Source organism: Haematobia irritans, chromosome 4 (assembly GCF_050003625.1).
Source record: "Haematobia irritans isolate KBUSLIRL chromosome 4, ASM5000362v1, whole genome shotgun sequence".
NCBI lineage: Eukaryota > Metazoa > Arthropoda > Insecta > Diptera > Muscidae > Haematobia > Haematobia irritans.
In genome coordinates, this window is record NC_134400.1 from 185,293,304 (window position 1) to 185,320,987 (window position 27,684).

The 27,684-nt window shown below is 31.8% G+C and overlaps 3 protein-coding genes and 3 long non-coding RNA genes across 8 annotated transcripts in view; 3 read left to right on the forward strand and 3 right to left on the reverse strand.

The window, feature by feature from the left end:
- The window catches only part of QIL1 (MICOS complex subunit MIC13 homolog QIL1), an 82,183-nt gene that overhangs the window by 23,018 nt on the left and 31,481 nt on the right, over positions 1-27,684 (reverse strand). The gene's annotated exons all lie outside the window — the stretch shown is intronic.
- On the reverse strand, positions 70-1,887 carry LOC142234658 (uncharacterized). Of its 2 annotated transcripts, XR_012721674.1 has the most exons (4): positions 1,519-1,887; positions 1,233-1,399; positions 1,062-1,167; positions 70-996 (listed from the first exon to the last, which is right to left on the reverse strand). It is a non-coding gene; the product is annotated as an uncharacterized LOC142234658 (long non-coding RNA). The 2 variants fall into 2 exon arrangements; XR_012721673.1 differs by having other exon boundaries at positions 1,233-1,887.
- On the reverse strand, positions 2,987-4,427 carry Iyd (Iodotyrosine deiodinase). The gene is made up of 2 exons (XM_075306494.1): positions 3,839-4,427; positions 2,987-3,780 (listed from the first exon to the last, which is right to left on the reverse strand). Exons 1-2 carry the CDS (start codon positions 3,987-3,989, stop codon positions 3,074-3,076), a joined length of 858 nt encoding a protein of 285 aa, XP_075162609.1. The 5' UTR covers positions 3,990-4,427; the 3' UTR covers positions 2,987-3,073.
- LOC142236419 (uncharacterized) lies at positions 5,244-6,290 on the forward strand. The gene is made up of 3 exons (XR_012722024.1): positions 5,244-5,369; positions 5,855-5,960; positions 6,026-6,290. It is a non-coding gene; the product is annotated as an uncharacterized LOC142236419 (long non-coding RNA).
- Positions 8,550-20,379, forward strand: JIL-1 (JIL-1 kinase). 2 transcript variants are annotated; one of them, XM_075306256.1, is made up of 8 exons: positions 8,550-8,911; positions 10,125-11,375; positions 15,226-15,294; positions 15,359-15,492; positions 15,558-15,642; positions 15,711-16,531; positions 16,595-17,055; positions 17,122-20,379. In XM_075306256.1, the coding sequence occupies exons 2-8, from the start codon at positions 10,379-10,381 to the stop codon at positions 18,659-18,661; spliced, it is 4,107 nt and encodes a 1,368-aa protein (XP_075162371.1). In that variant the 5' UTR covers positions 8,550-8,911; positions 10,125-10,378; the 3' UTR covers positions 18,662-20,379. The 2 variants fall into 2 exon arrangements, with proteins under 2 accessions (XP_075162371.1, XP_075162372.1); XM_075306257.1 differs by lacking the exon at positions 8,550-8,911 and adding an exon at positions 9,022-9,116.
- Positions 25,989-26,627, forward strand: LOC142235049 (uncharacterized). Its single transcript, XR_012721777.1, has 2 exons — positions 25,989-26,197; positions 26,253-26,627. It is a non-coding gene; the product is annotated as an uncharacterized LOC142235049 (long non-coding RNA).

The following is a 27,684-nucleotide window of genomic DNA, read 5'->3' on the forward strand; positions in this document are numbered from 1 at the left end:
CTTCAAATACTTTTCAACCTAAATTTGTATGAATGATACCCCACTTCAAATTGAAAGTCAAAGCCAAAATTATATGAATTTTGTATAATTTATTCATATTCACCAAAATAAAATATATAAAACACTACAATACCAATTGATAAATAATATTAGGGCTGTTTTCTTTTTGCACTGGATGCAACATTTGTATGGGCTATCCAGAACATCGTTGCACTGGTGTTCTATCCAGAACATCTCATCAGTGCAAGTCGAGCCGATGTTGCCAGATTGTATTTTGATAAAGTGACGCTTCATCGATTCACAATAGCAATTTATCGTGACTATTTTTTCGAAAAACATGAAATTCAAAGTGGTACAGTGTCATAAATAATCGCAGCAGTGAATATTTATTACTAATTGAAGCATTTCATACATTAAAAATTCAAGATTGCACTTTTTTCTGTGATTGTTTTTAAACAGCTGATGACAGTGTTGCATATTTTTGGAGATGTCCTGGATAAACGAGTACTCTGTTTTCGTTTAGTCCTTCACGGCTTAGCATATCCAGTGCTAAAAGAAAACAGCCCTAATCTTATTAAACATATCAACAAATAAGAACAACAAAACTTTAAATATCTTAAACATTATTAGTAAACACTTTTGAATTGATAATTCGATTTCCTTCCTTTTGGTGTCATAAAACAGCATTGAAATTTATTAACATGCGGGCAATTTGAAATTAGGAACGTACTGGACCGCGTGTTAGAATTGATTTCCAGCAGAAGGAATTCACAAAATATCCATTTTAAACTGACAATAGCATATGAATTAAACTGACGATGTGATGCACATTTTCATCCAGAAGTTGTTGATTTCAACAATTTGTTGTTTTTAACAATTTTAATTGGTTGCACTTGTAATGTTTCTGGAAAGTTTTTCTTGTCGATAAGCCACTCATTTTTCATTGGTCAGCTTCTTATTGTTAGCAAGAATGTAGCGTCCAAAGATTTTAGTTTTCTACAAAGAGATTTAAATTTAGTGACTTCTCTAAAGTGTTGATTTAATTTTTCATATTGACGTACCAATTATTATAAACTATTTGAAGCAGTTCCAGTTAATTGTCCACCATTTTTTCATCGGTCAGCTTTTTAATGTTTTCAAGAACGTAGAATCCATAATTTTAGTTTTCTGCAAAGAGATATACATTTAGTGACTTCCTTAAAGTTTTATTTCATTTTTTTATTTTCACTTACCTATTTTTATAAACTATTTGTTTATTTGTCTAAAATTTTCCATTTTTTTTATTTCTTGCAATTGACCACGAACTTCGTTGCATTTTATTGTATTGAAAACCACATGGATTTTTCGTTGCATTTTAGGGTAGTGTTTTGTCAAAGTTTTCTCATATTATCTTCAACACCTTTTCAAAGATTTCGTCAACATTTTGGCAAATTGGAAGTAATTCGCAAACAATTTGAAGATGTATTGAAGTTGAGCTATTTCAAGTCAAGTTGAATTTATGTTGAAAATTATATTTACCCTCAAACTGAAAAGTTGTTGTAATTGAAAAATGCTCATCCAGTGTTTATTGGGATGTTGCAGTGTCTATCAGCCAGTGTTTTTATTCTCGATGGAGGCAGCGTGTCTGTAAAATATCTGAAAAACAATCACTTTATTCCATTTGGAAATTTTAAGCGATATAGCTATGTTCTCAGCACTTCATTATCGATTTTATTTAAATAAATTATAAGAAGCCAGTTGCGCTTGGAGTTTCTCAAAATATAAAATGGCTCTTGTAACAATAGTGATGGCAAAATACTTTCATGTACATTTCATACTTTTTCATACGCTTCCCCCCATCACAATTGGCGATTGTTGCAGTGTCACTTACGTGTCTGTGGTAGCGACGAGGATGAAATGGAACTTTGAAATGCTGGCAGGGTGTATGTATTTTATATATTAAATACATTAAAGAAAAAAGTCTTTTTTGCGTGTGTTTTATTAAACTAACATGTATTAATAAATACCAGGTTTGTATTAAACCCAATACCGTTTTGGTATTATTTGTATAAATAAAATTTTTTGAATTTGACGGCGCTTCTGAGATTCCCAACCACGTCGAAAACAATCGTATACGACATCCAAAACTCGTCGGAAAAGCGCCGTCACTATTGAGAATTTGTACCACGCCAAGTTACTACAAAAAAGTATCGCATGAGTGCAATTATTAGGTGCATTTTTTAATAAATTTAGAACGACGCCAATAAGAGACCCTTCAAACAATCAGAAAAAGTGAATTTTAAGATAGTTGTAAACGAATCATTGTGGTCAAGTACAACACGAAGTGGCAAGTTACATGTTGCAGCGTCTATCAGCCAGTGTTTTTATTCTCGATGGAGACAGCGTGTCTGTAAAATATCTGAAAAACAATCACTTTTTTCCATTTGGAAAGTCAAAAATTTTTCACCAATATACCTTTTACAATTTTAAGCGAAATAACTATGTTTTCAGCACTTCATTATCGATTTTATTTAAATAAATTATAGGAAGCTTCTTGCGCTTGAAGTTTCACAAAATATAAAATAGCTCTTGTAACAATAGGGATGGCAAAATACTTTCATGTACATTTCATACTTTTTCATACGCTTCCCCGATAACAGTTGGCGATTGTTGCTGTGTCACTTACGACTCTGTATTAGCGATGAGGATGAAATGGAACTTTGAAATGCTGGTAGGGTATTAACAATTTTTAAAAGCAATTAGTTTGTTTAAAATTTATGTTCAATATGGTTCTCTACACTCTATACACAAACCGTTTTTTTCTTGTAGACTTAAATAAATTTTTGCTACCGAAAATTTCGCAAGAGGGCCTTAAGGCCGGTATGCGCCGAAAATTTCGTTAGCATAAATGGTAATGCATTTCTTAATGCATCGAGTATCTTTACTATCTATTTTGGCGAACCCAATAATGACCTTTCAAATGTATAAATATAAGATTTCATAAAAATATTGTTTTTAGATATTTGTACATTTATTAACTCTCAATTTGTTAATAAAACGTAGAATAGAGAATATAAAGTTCAGCACAGACTAATTATAGGTGCACGATAATATCGTTTAATTGCTTTCGATTTAAGTCGGGCACTCGACAATTTTTTGATGGATATCCTACTGGCAAGAGAACTAAAAGTTTTTCATTTGGGGGTCTATTTAAAAGAGTTCGCAATGCCGGTCCACAGTTTAGTGGTGTTGTCACTAGTGAACTAAGTCCAGCTGCCTGTAGAGCACACAGCAAGATACCCACGGATATAGAAACGGATATTTCATTATAGTAATGTTGCTTACGGGTGCCATATTTTGTCATGCCATAGATTTGTTTGAAAACCAATATAAGATAAGGGGCATTGGTCAAATATGGTTTAATATGATTTGTCTTAAGAGGCCGTAAATCTGTGGTCCATTGTTTGTGCATACGTTGCGTGTAGTTTATTTCCTCTTCGTTTTGAATTATATCACGGATACTTTGTTTCAATCCCGCACTTCTTACAACACAAAAAGTCCAAGGTTCTGTATGAGCACCACTTGGAGATGTACCGGCAGCCCGAATACTGTCTTCAATTATTTCCCGTGGTGGTACAGGCGAACAACTAAAGTCTCGTACACTACGGCGATCATTGACCATCTCATAAAATTGCTTCGCTCCACCTGGCAAAGTATTCGTAGCACCTTTGTAAGGTATATGTTCTTTCTCTTCCAATGCCGGAGTATACATAAAATCCTCACTATTTGAACTCGATTGCTCTAAATGTTTAAAAATTCAAATTATTATTTGTTTAGCGAGATGTATGTATATAAATACCAGTAATGTCTTCAGTTTTATTGATGACAGGCTGTATATTATTTAATTTACATCGTAACCATTTTGCAAAAATCAAAATAATTAAAACTGTTGGCAATATATTCCAGTATTTGAATAATATTGATAATTCGTGAATATGCGTGAACTGCATATTGAATGCTGAACCTTTTCATACCCAATGCTTTGCTTTTGATTTGCTGTAGCATTAAAACATTTATTTATTGGGTCAATCACACATTAATTGGATCATGTGTGATTGTTTAAAACAAACAGGCATTGATAAGAATTATTTTCAACACCCATGCACACACATGACTACAACTAATAATAATAACAATAATCACTTTATAGTACGTAATATATTTATAGATCGCAAGCATCAATTTTGTAAAAGAAAAGAGCTAATAATGATATCAATATTTTTTTTTTTAATGAAACCCCGACATATTTTTTGAAAAGTTGCGTCCTGAAGTTTATTTTGCCATCACTATAGTTAGAAGAACCATTTTGATATTTTGTGAAACGGATTACAAGATTTTTGTACATTATTAGAAGAAAACCAAAACGCAGCGCACAAAATATTATTTTGAAAAGTTTTCGAAAATCAAAATTAAATAAAGTATTATTTTTAGGTATTTTTCCAAACAACGAAAATACCTGCTGTGGATTTTGTAGCGATGGGGATATTCTAAGGTGGAATTGCATCCCAATAAACACAAACATTGGAGAAATGCTTATATTCAATACGCTTTCAAACATTTTTTCAAAGAATTAGATTAGAATTCAATTTGAGAGATTGTTGAGAAAATCGCGTTCTCAACAAAAAAACAGACATTACCCTCAACAGTAGAATTCAACACGTTAGCAACAATTTCTCAACATATTAGCAACAACTTTTCAAACTAAATTTCATTTCAGTGCTTCAAACCTATTGGAAAATTTGTTGAAAGCAAGCAATTTGCAAGGTCATTTGACGCTTTACAGACTATCTGTTATTCCGGGCGGAATGTCGGTGTTTGTAAAGAATCTTACAGTGTTTCGGATCGATACTTTTATTTACATTTCATACTTTTTGAGTTGGAGATTGTTGTAGTGTCACTTATGCGCTTTACAAACTATCAGTTATTCCGAACGACAGTGCTCGTGTCGAACATATCCCATAATCGATGCTGCTGCATGTTTATGGGATCGATAACACATTTACCGATTATTTAGTCATCGCCGACAAGTCGTATCGATCCGACACACTGTAAGATTTTTTACAAACACCGACATTCCGTCCGGAATAATTGATAAGGTTGAGTTATATACAATGCGTCAATTGATGGAAGGGTTGATATTTTCACTTTGAATCTTTGAAAAAGCGTTGAAGATAATATGAGAAAACTTTGACAAAACACTACCCTAAAATGCAACGAAAAAACCATGTGGTTTTCAATACTTATTTGTGCAACGAAGTTCGTGGTCAATTGCAAGAAATAAAAAAAAATGGAAAATTTTAGACAAATAACCAAATAGTTTATAAAAATAGGTAAAGGCCGGTACTCTGTTCGGTTTTCGCGTTGAAACTCCATACAAAATTAAAAAATGCGAAAAACTAGCGAAATTTTTCCATTTGTGGTACTTTGTTTTTTCGAGTTGAAAAACTGACGTTTATAGCATGGCGCCATTTGCAATGTGAATTAAGAAATAATTTATTTATTAAAACTATTTGTGTGGGTTTATAACACAAACACGGATTATATTTTTGTTCCGAAACTATACAAAGGATCAAAGGAGCAGCAGATCAATTGCCCAAGGAAAATAAAATGTTAATTTTGTAATAACAAACAGCAACCACCAACTTAATTCAATATTGCTCCCTGTAAAATAGCGCTCCAAGTAACCTAAATAAACACCGCTTTCTATGTGCGAAATAATGGTTTCTATAAAAATTTTTCGCAAGATTGAACATAGTACCGGCCTTAAGTGAAAATTAAACTTTAAGGAAGTCACTAAATGTATATCTCTTTGCAGAAAACTAAAATTATGGATTCTACGTTCTTGAAAACATTAAAAAGCTGACCGATGAAAAAATGGTGGACAATTAACTGGAACTGCTTCAAATAGTTTATAATAATTGGTACGTCAATATGAAAAATTAAATCAACACTTTAGAGAAGTCACTAAATTTAAATCGCTTTGCAGAAAACTAAAATCTTTGGATGCTACATTCTTGCAAACATTAAGAAGCTGACCAATGAAAAATGAGTGGCTTATCGACAAGAAAAAGTTTTCAGAAACATTACAAGTGCAACCAATTAAAATTGTTAAAAACAACAAATTGTTGAAATCAACAATTTCTGGATGAAAATGTGCATCACATCGTCAGTTTAATTCATATGCTATTATCAGTTTAAAATGGATATTTTGTGAATTCCTTCTGCTGGAAATCAATTCTAAAGGTGGGTATTAAGTTCGAGTTTAGCCGCTAAAATCGCTAAAGTGAAAAATAAATCAGTAAGAAAAATGCATGAAATTATACATATTTGTTGCAAATTTTATTATAACTTGATGGGGAAAAGCCCAAAGCAAATTTTCACAAAGTTTATATTATTTAAAATGGCTTATTAAAGAAAAGTAATCGTGAAAAAATGACGTTTTTAGCGGCTAAACTCGAACCCGCAGGTTAAAAATTTTAATGCTGTTTTATGACACCAAAAGAACGGAAATCGAATTATCAATGCAAAAGTGTTTACTAATAATGTTTAAGATATTTAAAGTTATGTTGTTTGTTTTTTTGTTCTTATTTGTTGATATGTTTAATAAGATTATTATTTATCAATTGGTATTGTAGTGTATTATGTAGTGTAGTGTATTATTATATATTTTATTTTGATGAAAATGAATAAATTATACAAAATTCATAGAATTTTGGCTTTGACTTTCAATTAGAAGTGGGGATATCATTCATACAAATTTAGGTTGAAAAGCAAGGCATATTAATTAATATGCCTTGGTTGAAAAGTATTTGCAACGATGTTAATTTTGAATTTGACTCGCATCGAAAATTGTTTGACAAATTATTGAGTAGCGATGCATTTCAATTTGAGGATAACACTTGAGATATTATTGCTAATGTGTTGAATTTCACTGTTGAGGGTAATATCTGTTTTTTGTTGAGAACGCGATTTTCTCAACAATTTCTCAACTTGAATATTACCCTAATCCTTTGAAAAAATGTTTGAAAAATTGTTGAAATTTAGCATTTTTCAAACGTACGTGTTTATTGGGCTGTAACTAATCTGTAGCAACTGTTGTTTAAGCTACGTTGCGCTTGACAACCCTGCTACGAAAAACGGTGGAATGAAAAAAACATTTTGCAAAATTGGAAATTGTTTGCAAATTTAAAGAAATACACAAAGCCGGAAGAGAAAAATGGGCGATATTCTCAATCTATATGAAATTCCCTTTAATGAAAGACCATTCAAGGCAGTTCCGCCTGACAATATTCTTAGAAAGGCTTAGAACCTTTGGATTTTTAAAATGTTGCAAAAAACTCTTGTAAAGCCTAGTACTAAGATCACGTTTTCGCACGAAAAACTGTTAAACTCCATATAAAAAACGTTAAGCCTAGTACTAAGATCACGTTTTCGCACGAAAAACTGTTATACTCCATATAAAAAACGTTAGCGCGGAATAAATGTGAAATCTTTGTTTTGAGCATTTTCAGACACATATTTATACAACCCTGGAATTTTCGCACGAAAAAATAGGCAGGCATATTATTTCGCATAAATAAGTTAACATTTCTGGGTTTGAGACCTTGTTTGCGGAGATATATGAAGATATTCGTTTTTCGCAGCAACGAACTTAGTAATAAGCATAATATGTTCATTCTTGCGAAAAAAATTTATAGAAACCATTATTTCTCAAATAGAAAGCGGTATTTATTTAGGTAACAGGGAGCGATATTGAATTAAGTTCGTGGTTGCTGCTTGCTATTATAAAATTAACATTTTATTTTTCCTTGGGCAATTGATCTGCTACTCCTTTGATCCTTTGTATATTTTCGGAACAAAAATATGATTCGTGTTTGCGTTATAAATCCACACAAATAGTTTTAATAAATAAATTATTTCTTAGTTCACATTGCAAATGGCGCCATGCTACAAACGTCAGTTTTTCAACTCGAAAAAAACAAAGTACCACAAATGGAAAAAATTTCGCTAGTTTTTCGCATTTTTTGGTTTTGTATGGAGTTTCAACGCGAAAACCGAACAGAGTACCGGCCTTAATAGAGAAGGGATCCATTTTTTCCTATTAAAAGTAACCTACATAATTAAAGACCTATTTTACAAGAATGACATTTTCTGCTGATAACGTCAATTCATTAGAGAAAATAAACAACCAAAGAATCTTCGTTGGTTACTTATCGATGTTTGGGTTATTGTTATCTGCATAGAAAACAACACATCTGATTTTAAGCGATTGTAAATGTAGTTTAAAACGTCTTCCGAAAAGCTTGGATGTTGTTTATTTTGTTATCCCTTCTTAACGATGCGATTCATCGTTAAAATTTAATACAGAATCCCACTATAGTTGCTTACTTAGACATACCGTAATATTCGATCATGGTATTATGCATTTTGCCTCTACCTTCTCCTAGGAGAAGGGTTGCCATGTCAATATGACCAATAAATATTATTACACCCTGTAATGTTCTGTCAACCCAAGCAATGGAAGTGGCAGTAACATCAAAAATAACTACGCACGAATTTGGTGGTTTTTTTCGTAAATCCTAAGAAAACCTATGAAAATATTTAAAATATGTTTTAAAGTGTCCACGGATGCATGATAAAACCAAGCGAGAATATACAAAAAAAAACTAAGTGAATTAAATTTGAATTGTTTCATAAGAATGACGCTTCAAAAAGTGATACCAACATCATATTTCGTGAAAATGTGTCTGCTAACAACTCTGTAAAATAAGCAAATAAGAGTGTGTAAAGTAATCGTCGGCCAAAGTGGATTGTGAAAAATAAAGAGTTTCAAGTCGAAGAAAAACCAAATATTATTGGAAAATTGTTCAGGGTAAATATACCATACATTGCCACAATACTTTTTGACCCCGTAAATACAACGAAGTGTTCACGAATGCAACGCTATTAGTATGAGTGCGTGTGAGAAATGCTTTTGTGTACAGGGTGTGTGTTTGTGTTCAATAAGGCATATGACACGACGTCGAATTACTACAAAGCCATTCGCGGGAATTTTGTGAAATTCAAGTGAAAGCATGGTTTGTTTTCTTATAGACTAACAATTTTTTTTTGTGAAATTAAATAAGGGATAAAAAGTGCAAAAAAGATATTAAGAATAATCTGTTTTGATAAGGAAAATCAAAGACCATAAACGAATCTCACTTCTATCGCAGCAACAGCAAAGCAACATACATATGCAATACGGTTAATGTGTTGATGGGGGTTTCACCTTGTAGTTTATCATTATCGTATGCTGGACAGACGGACGGAGAATATGTTGAAATTTCTACTGTAACTATATATATATTTCTTTTTGTTTGTGTTTGTTTCTTTGCTGTAATTGAAATCATGTCCAAAATATAAAATGGAAAAAACGTCTTACTTTAGTGCTATTTAGAGCACTACAACTCCACCCTTTGTGCCCCCATAATATTTGTGTAATTGAACTAAATAGGTTGACAAATTATAAACAAAAAAATAAAAAGAAAATTCATTCACACATACAATTTCACAAAGCAGTCTTCTACAACACGCACACACTCGCCATAACATTCGTCTGTCAATTGACATTTTCATCACTTATGCATTATTATTACTTTCGTTCGCCGTGAAATAAAAAGAAATGTGTGTGCGGAAAGAGGATCTTCTTCATTTTGTTGTATATCTCTTACATATGAGTTTATTTTGGGAATAAGAGGAATAGGAGAAGGAATACAATTCCAAAAAGCACACTGATGAAAACCTTGTGAAAATAAAGAACAGTGGTGGTGGTCATATGGTATTGTCGAGTCGTCGAACTGGTGGTCAAGTGAAATCAGAATTACAAAAATGCATGATGTCTTACCACACATTCGTTGTTGATGTGGTGGTGTGGTGAATGTGCTTGCAAAAGATCGTGTACCCATTTTGAATGGAAGAAAGAAGAAAGTTTTTCATGGCCTAATTTTGCCGCATCAATTACCCCCACTGTCATCTCAAGAACGCTATATTTTAGTTTTTTTTTTAAATAATATTTTCAAAACTAATATATTCCTATCTAATTTCAGATTAAATATGTTGATCGCTAGCAAATAGCCTATACCCATCTTTACCCCGATCCCCCTAAAAGGATCAGATTTGATTTTCTATTCTTTCAATATTTAATCCTGGGGATTTATTTAGAAAAACCCAAGAAGACAAAATCTACATCAATTTACCAGGAGAGAGAGAGCTTTAATTCATACACATCTCCTCTTCGTAATCATTTCAAGAAGAGATCGTACTCTCACAGAACCGTGTTCGAAGCCGGTGGCTGTCTATCATGAATCGATACCATAACAGCGTCAATAAGACATCTTCGATAAACTATACAAGCAATTACAAAAAAATGTCCAATCGTCGACAAGTCGACCATGAAAGTGGCTATTACGAAGATACAAATGAAGATCATTATGGCTATGGTATCAGTGGTCAAACGACTAAACGTAGTAGACAAAAATCCAATGAAGCTCCATCAAAGTACTCCAAAAAGCAGAAAGGGTATAGTTCAAATCCTGGAGTTAAGCAGCAAAAAGATTCTTCATCATCTTCCTCCTCTACGTCCTCTGCCCGGAGTGTAAATGACCAAGTGAAGGATCAACGTCATGCATATAATAACAATAATAATAATCCATACGAGAACCACCACATGATCCAGAATGAAAGGACTTCATATCAAAACACCTCCAATTATGCTCAGAGAAATCACAAAAGCTATGTCACCACTGGCAACATCAAACATAACAACAATTTAAAAACAATACCAAAAACTAAATCCAATATAAAAGCAAACAATAGTAATTGCTCCAGTGCTAATTACAATCACAACAACAATAATAACAATAACAACATTTATGGATTATCATCAATATCCTCAAAGAATTCTCACAAAATGATGAAAAATTGTTCAGATGATGTTGTCGAAATTGCTGATAGTGAAGGAGAAGAAAACTATGATGCTACCCTACCATCTAAATCCCATAACATGAAAAATGGTACTGTACATAGTGCAAACTCATCGCCACCTGTTAAAATCACTGGTGGTGTTCCCACTTATATTGTTAGTGGCAGTAGTAGCGGTAGCAATAGTAATCATTCAAATCAAAACTATGGAGGCGAGCAACAGGCATCTGGTTCAAAGGCAATAACAAATGGTGGAACCAACAAATCGCATCACGATTCGAATAAAAAGACCAGCGACAATGGCCAGAATAATTCGTCCACGGACTTGGAACGTTTACAACGTGAGATCGAGGAAGTTACTCAAGTCCATACAAAATGTAAGTATTTTATGTTAACTCCACATTTCTCTGATAAATACCATATGAAATATGTATAAAGCTTAAGGAAAAAAGTATTTCCAAAATTAATGCTCCACTTCCATAGCGTTGCTATCCTTATGTGTATGTTGGTATGCAATTTTGGATAGCTACCCTCCAAACATTCTGAGAGTCTTAGGATGATTGATCATTGGAATGACTATTTTATGAATCCGACTGATGTTCAATTATTTATTAATTATAATCATGAGTAATTTTTTACTCTTTAGTTATTCTAAAATGTAACGTTCTCACTTTTATAACTCATTTTGTAGAATATTTTCTTAATCATCATCATCATCATTTTTGGTTTGACAATTTGAATGTCTGAGAAATAGAATACATATTTTTTCAGTTGAATAAAATATGCCAACACAATAAGACCATATAATTTATAGTGCATTTTACGGACATGAAATAAAACAATAATTACCATATTTTTCTATAAGGTTTTTTTCATATTTTATATGTAATACTACAAAATATTAGATAATATAAAAAATTAAAAAATAGAAGAAAACATTACATGTAAAGACTCATAATCGAATATTTCTGCGGACTGCAAAATCAATCACAAAAATGATTATTTAATGAGTCATTGAGGCAAATCATTTTGAGGGCACACTTTCTTTATACAAAATACTCATATTTGACTACTAATCGTATATTTGGAAAGAGTGCTAAATCAATCATAAAAATGATTATTTAAAGACTCACTGAGACAAATCGTTTTGAGGGCACACTTTCTTTATGCAAAATACTCATATTTGACTCCAAAATGATATCTTATATGATTGCTTTAATCAGTTGGAAGAATCATTTGTGAGTCAAATGTGATTGCAAATGTTTGAAGGGTATAGTTAAATGAAGTGCTAGGATTCTGTGCTCTTACTTTTATACACATATAAGGGAACTCCCATGGTCGTGGTATTTTGAATGACGTTACCCTTCTAACTTCATTATCTTTCGCCCGATATGGACTAATATGGTCCCAGAAGCCAGAGTTTTACCCCAATTTGGTTGAAATTTTGCACTAGGAGTGCAATTAGTAACATAGTCAAGTGTGCCAAATTTTATTGAAATCGGTTCAGATTTAGATATAGCTCCCATATATAGCTTTCGCCCGATTTACATTCATATGACCACAGAGGCCAATTTTTTGCTCCTATTTAGTTGAAATTTTGCACAGGGAGTAGAATCAGCATTGTAGCTATGCGTGTCAAATTTGGTTGAAATCGGCTCAGATTTAGATACATCTCCCATATATAGCTTTCGCCCGATTTACACTCATATGACCACAGAGACCAATTTTTAACTCCGATTTAGTTGAAATTTTGCACAGGGAGTAGAATTAGCATTGTGGCTATGCGTGCCAAATTTGGTTGAAATCGGTTTAGATTTAGATATATCTCCCATATATAGCTTTCGCCCGATTTACACTCATATGACCACAGAGACCAATTTTTAACTCCGATTTAGTTGAAATTTTGCACAGGGAGTAGAATTAGCATTGTAGCTATGCGTGCCAAATTTGGTTTAAATCGGTTTAGATTTCGATATAGCTCCCATATATATGTTTTTCTGATTTCGACAAAAATGGTCAAAATACCAACATTTTCCTTGTAAAATCGCCACTGCTTAGTCGAAAAGTTGTAAAAATGCCTCTAATTTTCCTAAACTTTTAATACATATATATCGAGCGATAAATTATAAATAAACTTTTGCGAAGTTTCTTTAAAATTACTGCAGATTTAAATGTTTCCCATATTTTTTTACTAACATTGTGTTCCACCCTAGTGCATTAGCTGACTTAAATTTTGAGTCTATAGATTTTGTAGAAGTCTATCAAATTCTGTCCAGATCGAGTGATATTTAAATGTATGTATTTGGACAAACCTTTATATATAGCCCCCAACACATTTGACGGATGTGATATGGTATCGAAATTTTAGATCTACAAAGTTGTTGCAGTGTATAATATAGACGGCCCCGCCCGACTTTAGACTTTCCTTACTTGTTAGTTATAATTTAGGTATAATAATAAGGAAATCAGCGAATAGAGCTGAACGCGCGGTTAAAACAGCTGAACAAAGAAAATTGGGGACCACCGCCATGCCGTTCGAGTGAGGGCAGAACATTAGTCATCTTTTGCAATGTGAGACGGTGATTGCTCAGAAGAGGGGTTTGACAATTTATTTAACATTCAGGCAGCTAAAGATTGACAAGGGTCATTCGCCACATTCAGCTAAAGATTGACAAGGGTCATTCGCCACATTTCTCATAACATGAGAACCATCGCGAATAAAAATCTTTTTGGGGATGAGTGCTTATAAATGGATACCTCTAGGGCTGTATCAAATGCCCTATATAGATCCAGAGAACCAACCTGTGTCACCCTGGGATACGACCTCTGATGATATGTGCAAATCCTTTATTGTGCTGTATAATTTGCGAAGTAGTTGTCAATGATTTGAATGTGGAGCATTCTCCGCGAGGCTTGGGGAGAATAATTTCTGAAGTGCCTTGTCTACAGAAGTTATCGACCTGTACGATTTCCCCTGCTCGAGTCTTTGCCTGGCTCCAGTAGCGGGATCACCCAACAGATTTTTCAGACATCGAGTATGTTGAAAGTTGTCAAAAACAACCTGAGGAGTCTGCTTAGGTAATGTCGTGTCGTTTTTGTGATTTTCCCGCGGTCGGGAAAACCTTGTCCATTACTGGGATCAGTCACTCATAACGTCATCTGAGCCGACTGAATTCCATAACATAACTGTAGTCTAAATTTCATTACTTCAGGCTACTACTTGCTACTATCTACACTCAGTTCCCTGATCCGAAGATCAGAAGGGTTTATGTTTGAGCAAATTTATTGTGTGTATTATTTACTTTTTTTAACCAATCATGGTATGGTTTCTTAATTACGAACAACTCTACTGCATACGGTGTATGCGTTTGTGTGTGTTTATACTCAAAGACCAAACAGCTGTGGTGAGAGTATCGTTCAAAAAACAAAAATTATGTGAGTATTAGTGGGTTTAAAGCAAAAAAAAAAAAAAAAAAATACGAGTTCGAGGTAACCGACATTGAATTAAATTTTAACGTCTTATGTTGTTTTTATATATTATTTTATTATAAAATATAATGTAAATTTGGAATAATGTAATTTTTTACTTCGCCTCCCCTTCTTTAAATGTATTCACTTTCCACTCACAAAATATACTTTGTTTTAAATCTTAAAGAGGAAATTAAAATTTTATACATATGTGTTATATGGAAATTAGCCTGTATATCAAATATATATTAAAGGTCGAAAACTATGCATAATATTAATACTAGTATTCTTTTGCTAAACCTTGACGATTGTATGCAGCTATTGGGTTTACAATTTTTTTCTTGCTCTTGATGTACCAATTTTATGTAAATTGAAAACAACACAATTAAAAGTTTCTTTGCTCGTATAGTATTAAAAGTTCTTTTTAAGCCAATTTCCCTGATTGCACCAAATTCTATCAACATATCGAGAGTTTATTAAATAAATGAAAATAAGTCAGCTTCATTTGAGCGTCTTAAAATTACATCCGCTTTAAATTGTTCGATTGGGAAACAAATTGTGGAAGACATTTTATTATTAGAATTTAAATGTACAATATTTATACTTTTCAAAGATTTTCATTTATTTTTTATTTTATTTCTGTAAGAAAGTGCCAAAGATTTTTACGAATAATGGCAACAATCTACTAATTTTCAATTAATTGCTTTGGCAGAGATTCTATTTTTTAAATTTTACTTCTTGTTTTCTTCCTTTTTGCAGATGTTGTTAAAGAAGAGGAACAAGTGAACTTATCACATTTCGAACTTATACGTGTGCTTGGTACTGGAGGTAGTTCAAATATTACTCTTTACAATTTGCCATATCTATGACATTTTTATTTATTCTGTTTCAGCTTATGGAAAGGTATTTTTAGTACGTAAAACGAATGGAAATGATCAAGGACAATTATATGCGATGAAGGTTTTAAAGAAAGACACTGTTGTTCAAAAAAAGAAAACTGCCGAACATACAACCACTGAAAGACAGGTATGTTCCGTACTCTTTTGACTCTTCTGACAAGACAAATAATCAATTTGAATTTTTTTTTTTAGGTGCTTGAAGCTATTCAACAAAGTCCGTTCCTTGTCGGTCTACACTATGCGTTTCAGACTGATTCGAAACTTTATCTTATATTAGGTATGCATGTGCGCTACGTCATACTTTTTCAAATATTCTTCATAATGATTTTCAAAAAAATCTTCCAGACTATGTAAGCGGTGGAGAACTTTTCACGCATCTTTACAAGGCCGAACATTTCTCCGAGTCCACGGTTCGCGTTTATATAGCAGAAGTAGTTTTAGCCCTTGAACATTTGCACAAACTTGGCATCATTTACCGTGACATTAAATTGGAGAATATACTGCTCGATGGTCAGGGACACATTGTCTTAGCAGATTTTGGATTATCCAAAATCTTTGGCCCCAATTCCGATCACAGGGCACACAGTTTCTGTGGTACACTTGAATATATGGCTCCCGAAATTATTAGGGCCGGACCAAATGGGCATGATCTAGCGGTAGATTGGTGGTCTGTAGGTGTATTAACCTATGAATTATTGACCGGTGCATCGCCATTTACGGTGGTTGAACAGCAAAATTCCCAAAGTGATATATCGCGTCGTATACAAAAAGTCGATCCAGTTCTACCTCCAACATTAGGCGATGACGTCAAAGATTTTATATTGAAAATGTTGCATAAAGATCCAAAGAAACGTCTGGGTGGCAATAGTCGCAATGCTGCTGAAATCAAAAATCATCCCTTTTTCCGAGGAATTAATTGGAATGAGCTGAAAAGTAAACGCCGAAAAGCACCTTTTAAACCTTCTTTAGAGAGTGAAGATGACACACAAAACTTTAGTGAAGAGTTTACAAAACAGCCTGTTATTGATTCCCCCGCGCCAGTGCCCTCAAATACCCATAGACTTTTCCGTGGTTATTCGTATGTGGCCCCACAACATCGCAAGCCTGAACCGGAGGAGAAACCCCTCCTTAATAGCTACCTAGAGTATTGCAACAAATCTGTTTTAGTAAGTAACATCCCGAAATCTTTTTGGTATTGTGTTTAACGGTTTTTACACTAATTTTTGTAGGAAAGTTTCCCTGCTCCCACCGATACATTGAAATTGAGAGAACTTCGATGTGATGGTGCTTTCGGTAAATGTTATATTGGTTGGGATGAGTCTTGCAATGTGAAAGTAGCCGTAAAGAGTATCCCAGTGAGCTTGTATCGGCCGTCTGAGGTAGATGCATTGATCTCGTGTGGCCAGGATGGCCATAAGTACATAGCACAATATATAGCCACCTACCGAAAGGGATCCAAAATTTGGATTGTACAAGAATATATACCGGGAATTGAACTCTCGGATTATATATACCAGCATGAGGAGGGCCTAAACGAAATGACCTGTTTAAAAATCTTTACACAGATGTTGGAAGCTCTCCAACATATTCATAAAAGACATTTCATTCATGGGGACCTGAAGCCAGAAAATGTAGTTTTTACCTCGGACGTTATGGGAGATATTAAACTGGTAGATTTTGGAGCTGCATGGTAGGTTATTTTATTGAAAATACCTCAAAAAGATCTACTTTATTGTTGCTTTTGTTTTTCTTCTAGTTATCGTGGTGACATGGAAACTTGGAGAGACAAACCACGCTACACAATCGATTACGCGCCGCCAGAATTGTTGGAAGAAGCGGAATTTGGTACGTATTCAGAAGCAGTGGACATTTGGTGTTTGGGTGCAACATTGTTTACCATGTATATGGGATACACACCCTTTCGGCGGGGCCGAGAGGATCGTGAAGTTAGCTTGGATGCATTGAAGCAAAGAATTATAAATGAAAATATTTACACTGAGTCCTCTCGTTGGCAAAATGCCAGTCCAGAGTTACGAAATCTTATTAGGGGTTGCTTGGAGAAGGATGCAACAAAAAGACTGACACTTTTACAAATTCTCGATCATATGTGGTTTACAACACTTCTTGATGATGAAGTAGAAGTATATGGCGAAGTTTTTACTGCCCCAGATGAAGTTAAATTTGATATTGTGTCCGTAGAAGACAATTTCCCAGATCAAGTTGTAAAGGAAGAAGAGAAAGTTTTAGAGCAGTCATATGGCTCGGATGAAGTTTTACCCAACGATGACATCGAAACAGAAGAAAAGATTTCGACAAATGATAATGAAGCCATGGACTCAAATACGGACTATGTTAAAGAAGAGCAAGTTATAGAGAATATAAATTTGCAAGAAGCCACAGAGAATGTGTTAGACCCTATAGTCTATCAGAACAACACAGTAGAAGATGTTTGTGAAGACAATGTTTATACCACTAGTGCCGAGAATATGGAAAGCAATGATATGCAAGCTACAAGCGATCCTATATGTGCCGTCTCCGAATACTTTAATGGATTCGAAGGGCGAATGACTTCGCTGGAAATGCAATTGAGTATACTTAATCGTTTAATAAACTCAGCAAGACGCTGTAAACGTGCCTACACAGACGATTCAAAACGACCAACACCAGCACTACCCCAAGTACATAGAACAAGGAATTCCACACGCAATGTACAACCACAACCACCACCACCAACTGCAGTGGATAAATCCAAAACATCATCTGTAAATAATAGGTTAACCAATCTGGACACTAAATCTTTAACCATTTCTCAAAGAACTCGTAAACAAAAGACCGCCACGACGACGACGACGAGTGTAATGAAAAAGAAAAATGAAAATGCAATCCAAATGACCGTTGAAAACCTAGTCACTAAAGAAGATCTAGTTGAAGATGATGACAACGATGGTTTCATGGGCACATCCGATTTGGAACGTAAACGCGAAGCGGCCAAATTGAAAACATATTTACGTCTTTTTACTCTAACAATACAGAATACTCAGACGACTTTGAAATATTTCAATGCTACGGGGCGAGTGTACAATAAAAATAGTGGGAAAAGTTTAGAACAGCCAAATTCAAATAGCAATGACCAACAGCAAACACAATCAAACGTTTTGGGAATGTCGGCACGGACAATAATCTCACCGACAACCAAACCTGTGGCTGCCAGTAGCAATGAAAATATATTTCAATCTGGTCGCCGGCAACCATCCCGTATAACTCGATGCCAGCGAGCCCGTTATGTCTTCGAATGATTTCTGTGTATTTTCCACTTTATGTTAATCTCAGCTGATGACTACTGCATGTTAAAACAGGGTAACCAAATAGACACAATAATTGCAAATGGTGGATTGCCACTACTGTGTTGATAACATCTCAGTAATGAGAATTCCACGAATATTGTTAATGAAAATTGAGGGACACTAGTGGCATATTATAATGAATATAGTGCTTGAAGTACAAAAATAAAAATATTGATTGTGTAAGGTCCCTGATTGTTTTAAACCAAAAAAGAAAAAACAACAAAAACGAGGAAAAAAATTAAATATTAACTAAAGATCTGATCTTTTTATCTGACCAAACCTATGCAAGACACAACACCATTCAAAGTAATCTAATCAACCAACAAACGAACCAACCAACCAACCCAACCCAACCACCCACATACATATTTATGTACATATATACATACAAGTATATAAATCTTTAAAAAATACTATACATATTCATATGATTAGATTAAATATACAACATAAATGTTGTATATTTTACTATTGTAATCTTTTTTTTTTTAGTTCTTTTTAATTTGTAAAATCACTCTTGTATGAGTTTTAATTCGTTGTTGTTATTCAATATAATATAGAACATATCTACTACACTTTTCATCCATAAAAATAACTTATCCCAATTTTTATAATTTTATTTTGCATTAGACGCAAATTTATTATTTATATAAAAATTTATATTAAACAAGAAAATGATTTTCCCCTTGTTATACTTGGAAAAACAAAATCGTGTAAAACAAGGACAAATGAGTGGTGAATGGATGCTTTTTTTTATCCCTTCATACCGAAAATTATTGAAATAAATATATAACACAGTATAAGTGAAAGAAAACAAAAACTTTTGAAATATGCATATAGGCCCTTTTTTATATTAGTTAACTAAAAGAGAGAATAAAAATGCTACAAAAACTTATTTTAACCTATACATATATTTATATATACACAAAAAAACAATGTTTTGTTTTTAATCACGAAACTAATTGATCTAATTAATTTTTAATGGAAATTGTTTCAAACACATAAATTATAATGTCAATCATCAATTTGATTAATTTCTGCGATTGAGTTTTGTGTTGATTAACAAATTAATAGAATAAATTAATTTTTTAATTGTTTTTTTTTTCATAATTCAATTAAGTTTTTAATAGAAATTTATTTGCATACATTAAAAAAAATATATCATCGATTTTTTTTTTCAATTAGAAATTTAATTAAATATAAAAAATATTCAATTATAAAATTAATAGAAAATATGTGCACCTCCAAAATGTTTAATATACTCAATTAATTTTCTTAAACAATACAATAATCATCGAATTAAATTGACCAATTAATTATTTAATTGGCTTTGGTGATTGATAATATTTGCATTTCTGTGATTGAAGAAATTTGAATTCAATTTTAATTGGATCAATTAATTTTCTGATTTAAAGAGAAAATATATATTTTTGTTGTGAGTATGTATGTATGTGTACAACCATATTTTATACAATTGAATTCAAGAAAAGCTTAAAATCTAGTTTTGCGAAAAAAATCAAGAAGAGAAAAAGCTAGAATCCCTTAACTAAATAGCACATCAAAAGGAGCGAATATTAAAAAAAAAAAACACATTTGAATTGTAAAAAAAATACCAATTGTATTTAACAAAAGTTAAATATTCATTAAAAACTCCCAAATATGGAAATTTATTAATACTTGTTTTGTTTTTTACTTTTGATTGGTCATATTTTCTGTTCACCTTTTTGTACAGAGATATGATGCTATAGATTTCCATAAGTAAGTTAAGTACATCTTTTACTGATGCTTTAGAATTATTGAATTCATAGTTTTTATGCTGACACCTATGAACAGACATAAAAACCCACATTTGCTCCCACCCATTTAGTAGAAAGCCACATCTATTCCCAATAGAATGCCCAAGGGATATATGAGTGAATGTATTTAGTTAAAAATTAACAATTATACAAAAAAAATCCCTTTTTATTTTTATTAAACATTTCTTAAATCAATTTTGTTTTTTACAATATATTATATTAGCATTAATTCATTACCATATAAGAGATCATGAATATTTTTCTTCATTTTATTTTGTTTGATTTGTTACTTGACGAACAATTGCATTTTATAAGAAATCAAAACACACATTTCCCAGTCGACTATTAGAAGATCTTTAATATACTGGTGTACATGTGTTTTATGTAGTAGGTAACATAGTAATGAATCTAAATGAATAATAAACCAGCGAACACTTGGTCTTATATTAATAATAATAGTAATTGTTGCCGAAGTTAATTTTCTTTTATATATATACAATTAATACGAATCGAAACTTGTTTATTTTTTCCCCCCAATAATAGTAAAGTATGATTTTAAATAGTTCTCATAATCAATAATTATGTTAAATATATATATATAAAAAATATTAAAAATAAATTAAAAATATTTTTTGTTTTTATTTTTATGGTTTATTTTTCACCCTAACGGTTCTTGTAACACAAGGAAACATATTCAAAAATATTTGTTTAATTAAAAATAATCTTGAATTGGGAGAAATATTCAATTAAAAAATGAATTTATTAATCCATTTTAGTTTTTTTTTTTTAAGTCAAAATAAAAACCATTCACACAAATTGAAGTTGGCTATTAATAACGTTTCCGTAATTGAAGCTAATTCTTTTAAAAACTAATTGGATCAATTGATTTCTTGATTAAAGACAAGAAATAGTGATAGGGCTGCACATTGCTGGTCCATTGGGCACTGGATTGAAGCAGAAACGGCCCATACAATCTTGCCACGGTAAAATTGGGATACGAACTGTTTCTGCCCTATGCATCGTATGCTTCACATTTGACCTTATGCGACTGTTTGTTACCAAACTTAAAAAGTCACTCTCTCAGCACAAATATGAACCGCAAAAAATAACTCGTAGTTTTCAGACATGTTAAAATTTGGTTGGAATTTGCCTGCCTAAGTAGTATGGGCCACCCTCTTGCCAATGAAGACGGGTGAAAACATGAAAATGGGATTTTAATGTATTACTACTCGGGAGTCGAAATTAAGGAAGTCTGAGTCGAGTGACTTTGGCTCGCGTCCACAGTCTTGGTTTATTCAATAAATTACAAAAATTCTACAATTAACCAAACTTTATAAATTTTTTTCATATTAATTTACTTCAGGGTTCGTATAATTCGAAAATTCATAAATTCTCTCACAACAACATACACAATTTTTTCCTATTATATCGCTACTGAAAGATTTCCGCATGAACTTACCTTTGTTTTTATTATTTTTCAATGTGTCGGATCATTATTGATACATAGATCAGATGCCTTTAAAAAAGATGCCTTAAATCCCCAAACAAAATATGAAAATAAAAAGTAAAAATAATAAAAAAAATCAATCGAATACATTTATTTACAAAGTAAGAGAAAAATATAACTATAGACATTAAAATTATGTATAGACTACCACCAAGAGGTGTAATCTGTCTAAAGATTACCAACTTAATAAATGAAGCAAAAAAACTGTACATTTTTTACTTTTACTTTTTTTTAATACCAAAACATTAACAAAATAATAATTAAAAAAAAAATAAAATATCTATCTGTCTATTGGTTATAAAAAGAAACACATATAACAAATCCTCATCTGTTACTTTAAGCAAACGTAATACTAAAAAAATGGTAAGGTAAAATATATACTCCAAATAATATAAATGATTATAGTAAAAGGCAAAATATATCTTCTAAATGATCATCATGTTAAAACGTAACTATTTCTCCCCAAGGGAAATAGTTAACTTTTTAATTGTATTTGTTTTCACATTTTAAATTGACACATACATATTGTACTAGCAAATATTACAACAAACAAAAATTCATTTAGTTAATAATAATAATAAAAAAAATAGAATGTTAGAATGATAATGAACTGAAGTTACCATGAAAGAATTGTGTGAAATAAAAAAATTAAAATAATTTATTTAAGGAGTTTAAGAAATATTTAATAAAAATAAAAAAACTATTTTATAGTAGGATATATGAGGATATTTAATATTTTATTCAAATTGAAGGTTATGGTAATTTTTTTAATATCAATCCTGGTATACTGGGATTTTTTTATTGTATAAAGGCAGTGTTGCCAGTATTTTTCTGGCTCTTGTCCCCAAATTATGATGTTTTCGTCCCCAAAAATTCCCAATTTAAATTTAAATTCCTCACAAAAATACCCAACACATTTTTGACAATTTTTTTTTTTTGAAAACAAAAACAAAGCAAAAGGCTCTGCTGTAGCAGCAAGCTGTAATAAGATAAAGATTTCGAACTACAACACCAAGAGACTGGTGATCGTCTTCCAAATGCTGGAGACATGAAAATGCGATTTCGGAGTATTTATCAATGAATATAGAAAACAAAATGTCAAAAAAATTTCTATATAGATTTTTTTTTTTTTTTGACAAAATTTTCTATATAGAAATACAACTTTGACAAAATTTTCTACATAGAAATACAATTTTAACAAAATTTTCTATAGAAATGAAATACAATTTCATTTTTTTATTTTATTTTCATCATGTAATTTGAAGCCACATTTATATAATAAGCCAATTTATATAAATTACAACGGAATACTAACTATGAGTAAAATACAATTCATGTTATGACAATGTGAGAACATATGAACATAAAATTTTCTATAGAAATAAAATGTTGACAAAATTTTCTATAGAAATAAAACTTTGACAAAATTAAACAAAATAAGATTTTGACAAAACTGTTACAATTTTATGTCTATCGAAAATTTTGTCAAAATTTTATTTTTATAGAAAATTTCGTCAAAGTTTAATTTCTATAAAATTTTGTCAAAATTTTATTTCTATAGAAAATTTTGTCAAAATTTTATTTCTATAGAAAATTTTGTCAAAATTTTATTTCTATAGAAAATTTTGTCAACATTTTATTTCTATAGAAAATTTTGTAAATTTTTTTCTGTAGAAAGTTTCGTCAAAATTTTATTTATTTTTTTAATTTTGTCAAAATTTTATTTCTATAGAAAATTTTGTCAAAATTTTATTTCTATAGCATACTTTGTCAAAATTTTATTTCTATCGAAAATTATGTCAAAATTTTATTTCTATAGAAAATTTTGTAAATTTTTTTTATGTAGAAAGTTCGTCAAAATTTTATAAATAAAACTTTGACAAAATTAAAAAAAAAGATTTTGACAAAACTGTTACAATTTTATGTCTATCGAAAATTTTGTCAAAATTTTATTTTTATAGAAAATTTCGTCAAAGTTGAATTTCCATAAAATTTTGTCAAAATTTTAGTTCTATAGAAAATTTTGTCAAAATTTTATTTCTATAGAAAATTTTGTCAACATTTTATTTCTATAGCATACTTTGTCAAAATTTTATTTCTATCGAAAATTATGTCAAAATTTTATTTCTATAGAAAATTTTGTAAATTTTTTTTATGTAGAAAGTTTCGTCAAAATTTTATTTATTTTTTAATTTTGTCAAAGTTTTATTTCTATAGAAAATTTTGGCAATATTTTATTTATATAGATTAACAAAATTTTCTATAGAAATAAAATGTTGACAAAATTTTCTATAGAAATAAAATTTTGACAACATTTTCTATAGAAATAAAATTTCGACAAAATTTTCTATAGATATAAAATTTCGTCAAAATTTTCTATAGAAATAAAATTTCTACAAAATTTTCTATAGAAAATAAAATGTTGACATTTTCTATAGAAATTAAACGTGACAAAATTTTCTATAGAAATAAAATTTTGACAAAATTTGCGATAGACATAAAATTGTAACAAAATTTTCTATAGAAATAAAATTTTGACAAAATTTTCTATAGAAATAAAATTTTGACAAAATTTTCTATAGAAATAAAATTTTGACAAAATTTTCTATAGAAATAAAATTTTGACAAAATTTTCTATAGAAATAAAATTTTGACAAAATTTTCTATAGAAAGAACCATTACCTATTTTGTTAGGTTGTGTGTATCGCCCAAACAATAACATAGATTGTGATCTGGTGATAACTAGCATTGACCATCTATCACTTAATTATCAAGACATCATTATAGCTGGTGATTTTAATAACAACATATTGAATAGCAACGCCCTGACTATAAAAATGGAAAATATTGGGCTTTATCCTATTAATACTAATACTCCAACCCATTTCACTCACAGTTCTGCAAGCCTAATAGATATATTTTTTGTCAGTCAGAAGATGAAAGTATTGTTCTACAATCAGCTGTCAGCGTCATGTTTTTCAAAGCATGATCTTATATTTTTAACATATGGATGTAACGTCGAAGAAGAAATGCCTCCAGTAAAATTTCGAGATTTCAAAAAGCTTAATGTTCTACAAATGAATCACTTGCTTGACACTATGTCCTGGGATCAAATATACTGTATCGAATCTGTAGATGATCAGCTTGATTTTCTACAAGAAAATATTACTGCCATTTACAATAGCTGTGTTCCCGAGAAAACAATCAACTCACACCATTCACAACCACCCTGGTTTACCCGACACATAAAAACCCTAATTAATGACAGAGATAATGCGTATCGAAGATGGAAACGATTCAGAACACCACTACTTCACTCTATTTTTAAATCAGCTAGACAATTAGCTGCTAGTGCCATAAGAAATGCAAAAACGTCTCATTTTCAACACAAATTTCAATCCGCACTAGATAGTAAGTCAAAATGGAACATAATCAAGAAAATTGGAATTGGGCAGAATTCTGATCATAGATTATGCTCTGCAGACGTAAATGAGCTCAATGAAAGATTTGTCAATGTTAACATTGAAACACCTGAAGAAAAAATGTATGAACAAATGTGTACAGCTCAAGTCGAAGATTGCTTTTCGTTCAGAGGAGTGGATGACAATGAAGTGATGCGCAGTATACTAAGCATTAAATCGACAGCGATAGGTACTGATGGTGTGAACCCCAAATTTCTAAAACTCACTCTATGCAAATTGCTGCCGTATGTAAAACACTTATATAATACAATCTTAACGAAATCGGTCTACCCGCAAGGGTGGAAACTTGCAAAGATTATTCCAATTCCTAAATCCAGCAATGAATATCGGCCAATCGCTATCCTTCCTTTTTTATCGAAAGCTTTAGAAAAAATAATGTCTAATCAAATTTATGAACACTTAAATAAGAAAAACCTTTTAACTGATAGTCAATCAGGATTTCGAAAACAACGATCCTGTACAACAGTACTATTAGATGTTGTGGAAGGCATCAGGGGGGTTACTCTGTATTGCGATGCGTAAGAAAAATTGTCGCGAATCGAGTAATTGGTACTCAGTAATTCGTTTTCGTATCTACCTTGCGCATCTAGTTTTCGCAAATCTGGCATCACCGCACTCTATAATGCGAAAGCGTATGTCAAACTCGTTCGTTGATCGCAAAAATCGTGCGCAAACAAAATAGCAATCGCAAAGTAACAAATATGTAAGTAAGCACAATTAAATTTTTATATTTGTATCTAAATTGTTTATTGTTTTAGGGAAAAACCAAAAAAGTTACAGACACAGCAACGTCAGTTCCAAACTTTGGTAGACTTTATGGTCTCTTCCGCAGTTACCTCAAATTGTTTGTGCTTGGGACAAAGTATTCGTTCAATCACCTCGCAAACTTCTTTTAAGCAGCGCGACATAGATTGCTCTGATAGTCCTAAAAGATGGTCTTGGCCGATTTGGTGTAGATAACCACCTTGTCCAAGCAATTTCAAAGCAGCGGCCACTTTTATTGGAGTTGGAATGGCTGTGGATTTATTTGGAACGACGAGGTCGTCTTTAATAGCGTTTAATACATACATAAACGCATCTTTATTAAGACGAAATCTATAAAAATGAAATATTCGAAAACGTTTGTCACATAATTTGAGTTTCCATTTTCTTACCCGTGGTCACTTAGGGAGAGTATATTTGACCGATCTCGCAAAATTCTTCTTGTAATTCGTTCATGTTATTTTCTTCAAACCATAACGCTATCGAATCCATAATTATTACTTTTTTGTTATAAACGATTAGCAAGTTTTAAAAGAACACGCACCGAACGGAAGATTGTTTAAAATGTTTTTATTTACAATTTTTTGACATTTCTTTTTATCATTTTCGTTATTGTTTACATTGTGCAACCAGCGTTGTCATATTTTCGCTTTATTTTGCTAAAGCGTTACCATATTTTCAGTTTACTTTGCGAAAGCGTTTGCGCAAGTGATACAGAGTACCGAATTGTACTCTTAACGCATTTAACTATCGCATCGCATTTGCTTTCGTATCGCAATACAGAGTAACCCCCCAGATCCAATTTGGATAATCGAATGTTATCATTTCTCATATTATTAGATCACAGCAAGGCCTTTGACACTGTGGATCACACTGTGCTGCTGCTTAAACTGCAGAAACTGTTCCAATTCTCTAGTACGGCTTGCAAATTAATGTCGTCCTATCTGTCAAACCGTTGCCAAGTTGTTAGCTTAAACAATACTATATCTCAAGCACTTGTTGTATCCAAAGGAGTTCCTCAGGGATCAATACTTGGACCTTTGCTTTTCTCAATGTACATCAACGACCTCGCTTCTCTCCCTATTGCTTGTAAAATCCAAATATATGCTGATGATGTACAACTATACACTTGTTGCAAATCAACCAATGTACAGGAACACATTCATATGATAAACAAAGACTTGAACATAATTCACACATGGGCAAAAAACAATGGACTGTGCCTTAATCCTAAAAAGTCAAAATTCTTACTGATTGGCAATAGGAATACGTCACATGTCACTAATATAAACGTCAGTATTGGTAATGCAACGGTTAACCATGTACTCTCATCGAGTAATCTTGGTATTATCTTTAATTCAACGCTCACGTGGAATAATCACATAAACTGTACCGTGGGAAAAGTCCGCAATATGATTAGAAATTTGT

Bases quoted from the DNA above. Each gene is read 5' to 3' on its own strand.
- Iyd (XM_075306494.1), bottom strand. From the start codon at position 3,989: ATGCAGTTCACGCATATTCACGAATTATCAATATTATTCAAATACTGG. The intron at 3,781-3,838 runs GTATTTATATAC...TTAAACATTTAG, and splicing joins TAAAACTGAAGACATTACTG to AGCAATCGAGTTCAAATAGT.
- JIL-1 (XM_075306256.1), top strand. From the start codon at position 10,379: ATGAATCGATACCATAACAGCGTCAATAAGACATCTTCGATAAACTAT. The intron at 15,295-15,358 runs GTAGTTCAAATA...ATTCTGTTTCAG, and splicing joins ACGTGTGCTTGGTACTGGAG to CTTATGGAAAGGTATTTTTA. The intron at 16,532-16,594 runs GTAAGTAACATC...TAATTTTTGTAG, and splicing joins ATTGCAACAAATCTGTTTTA to GAAAGTTTCCCTGCTCCCAC.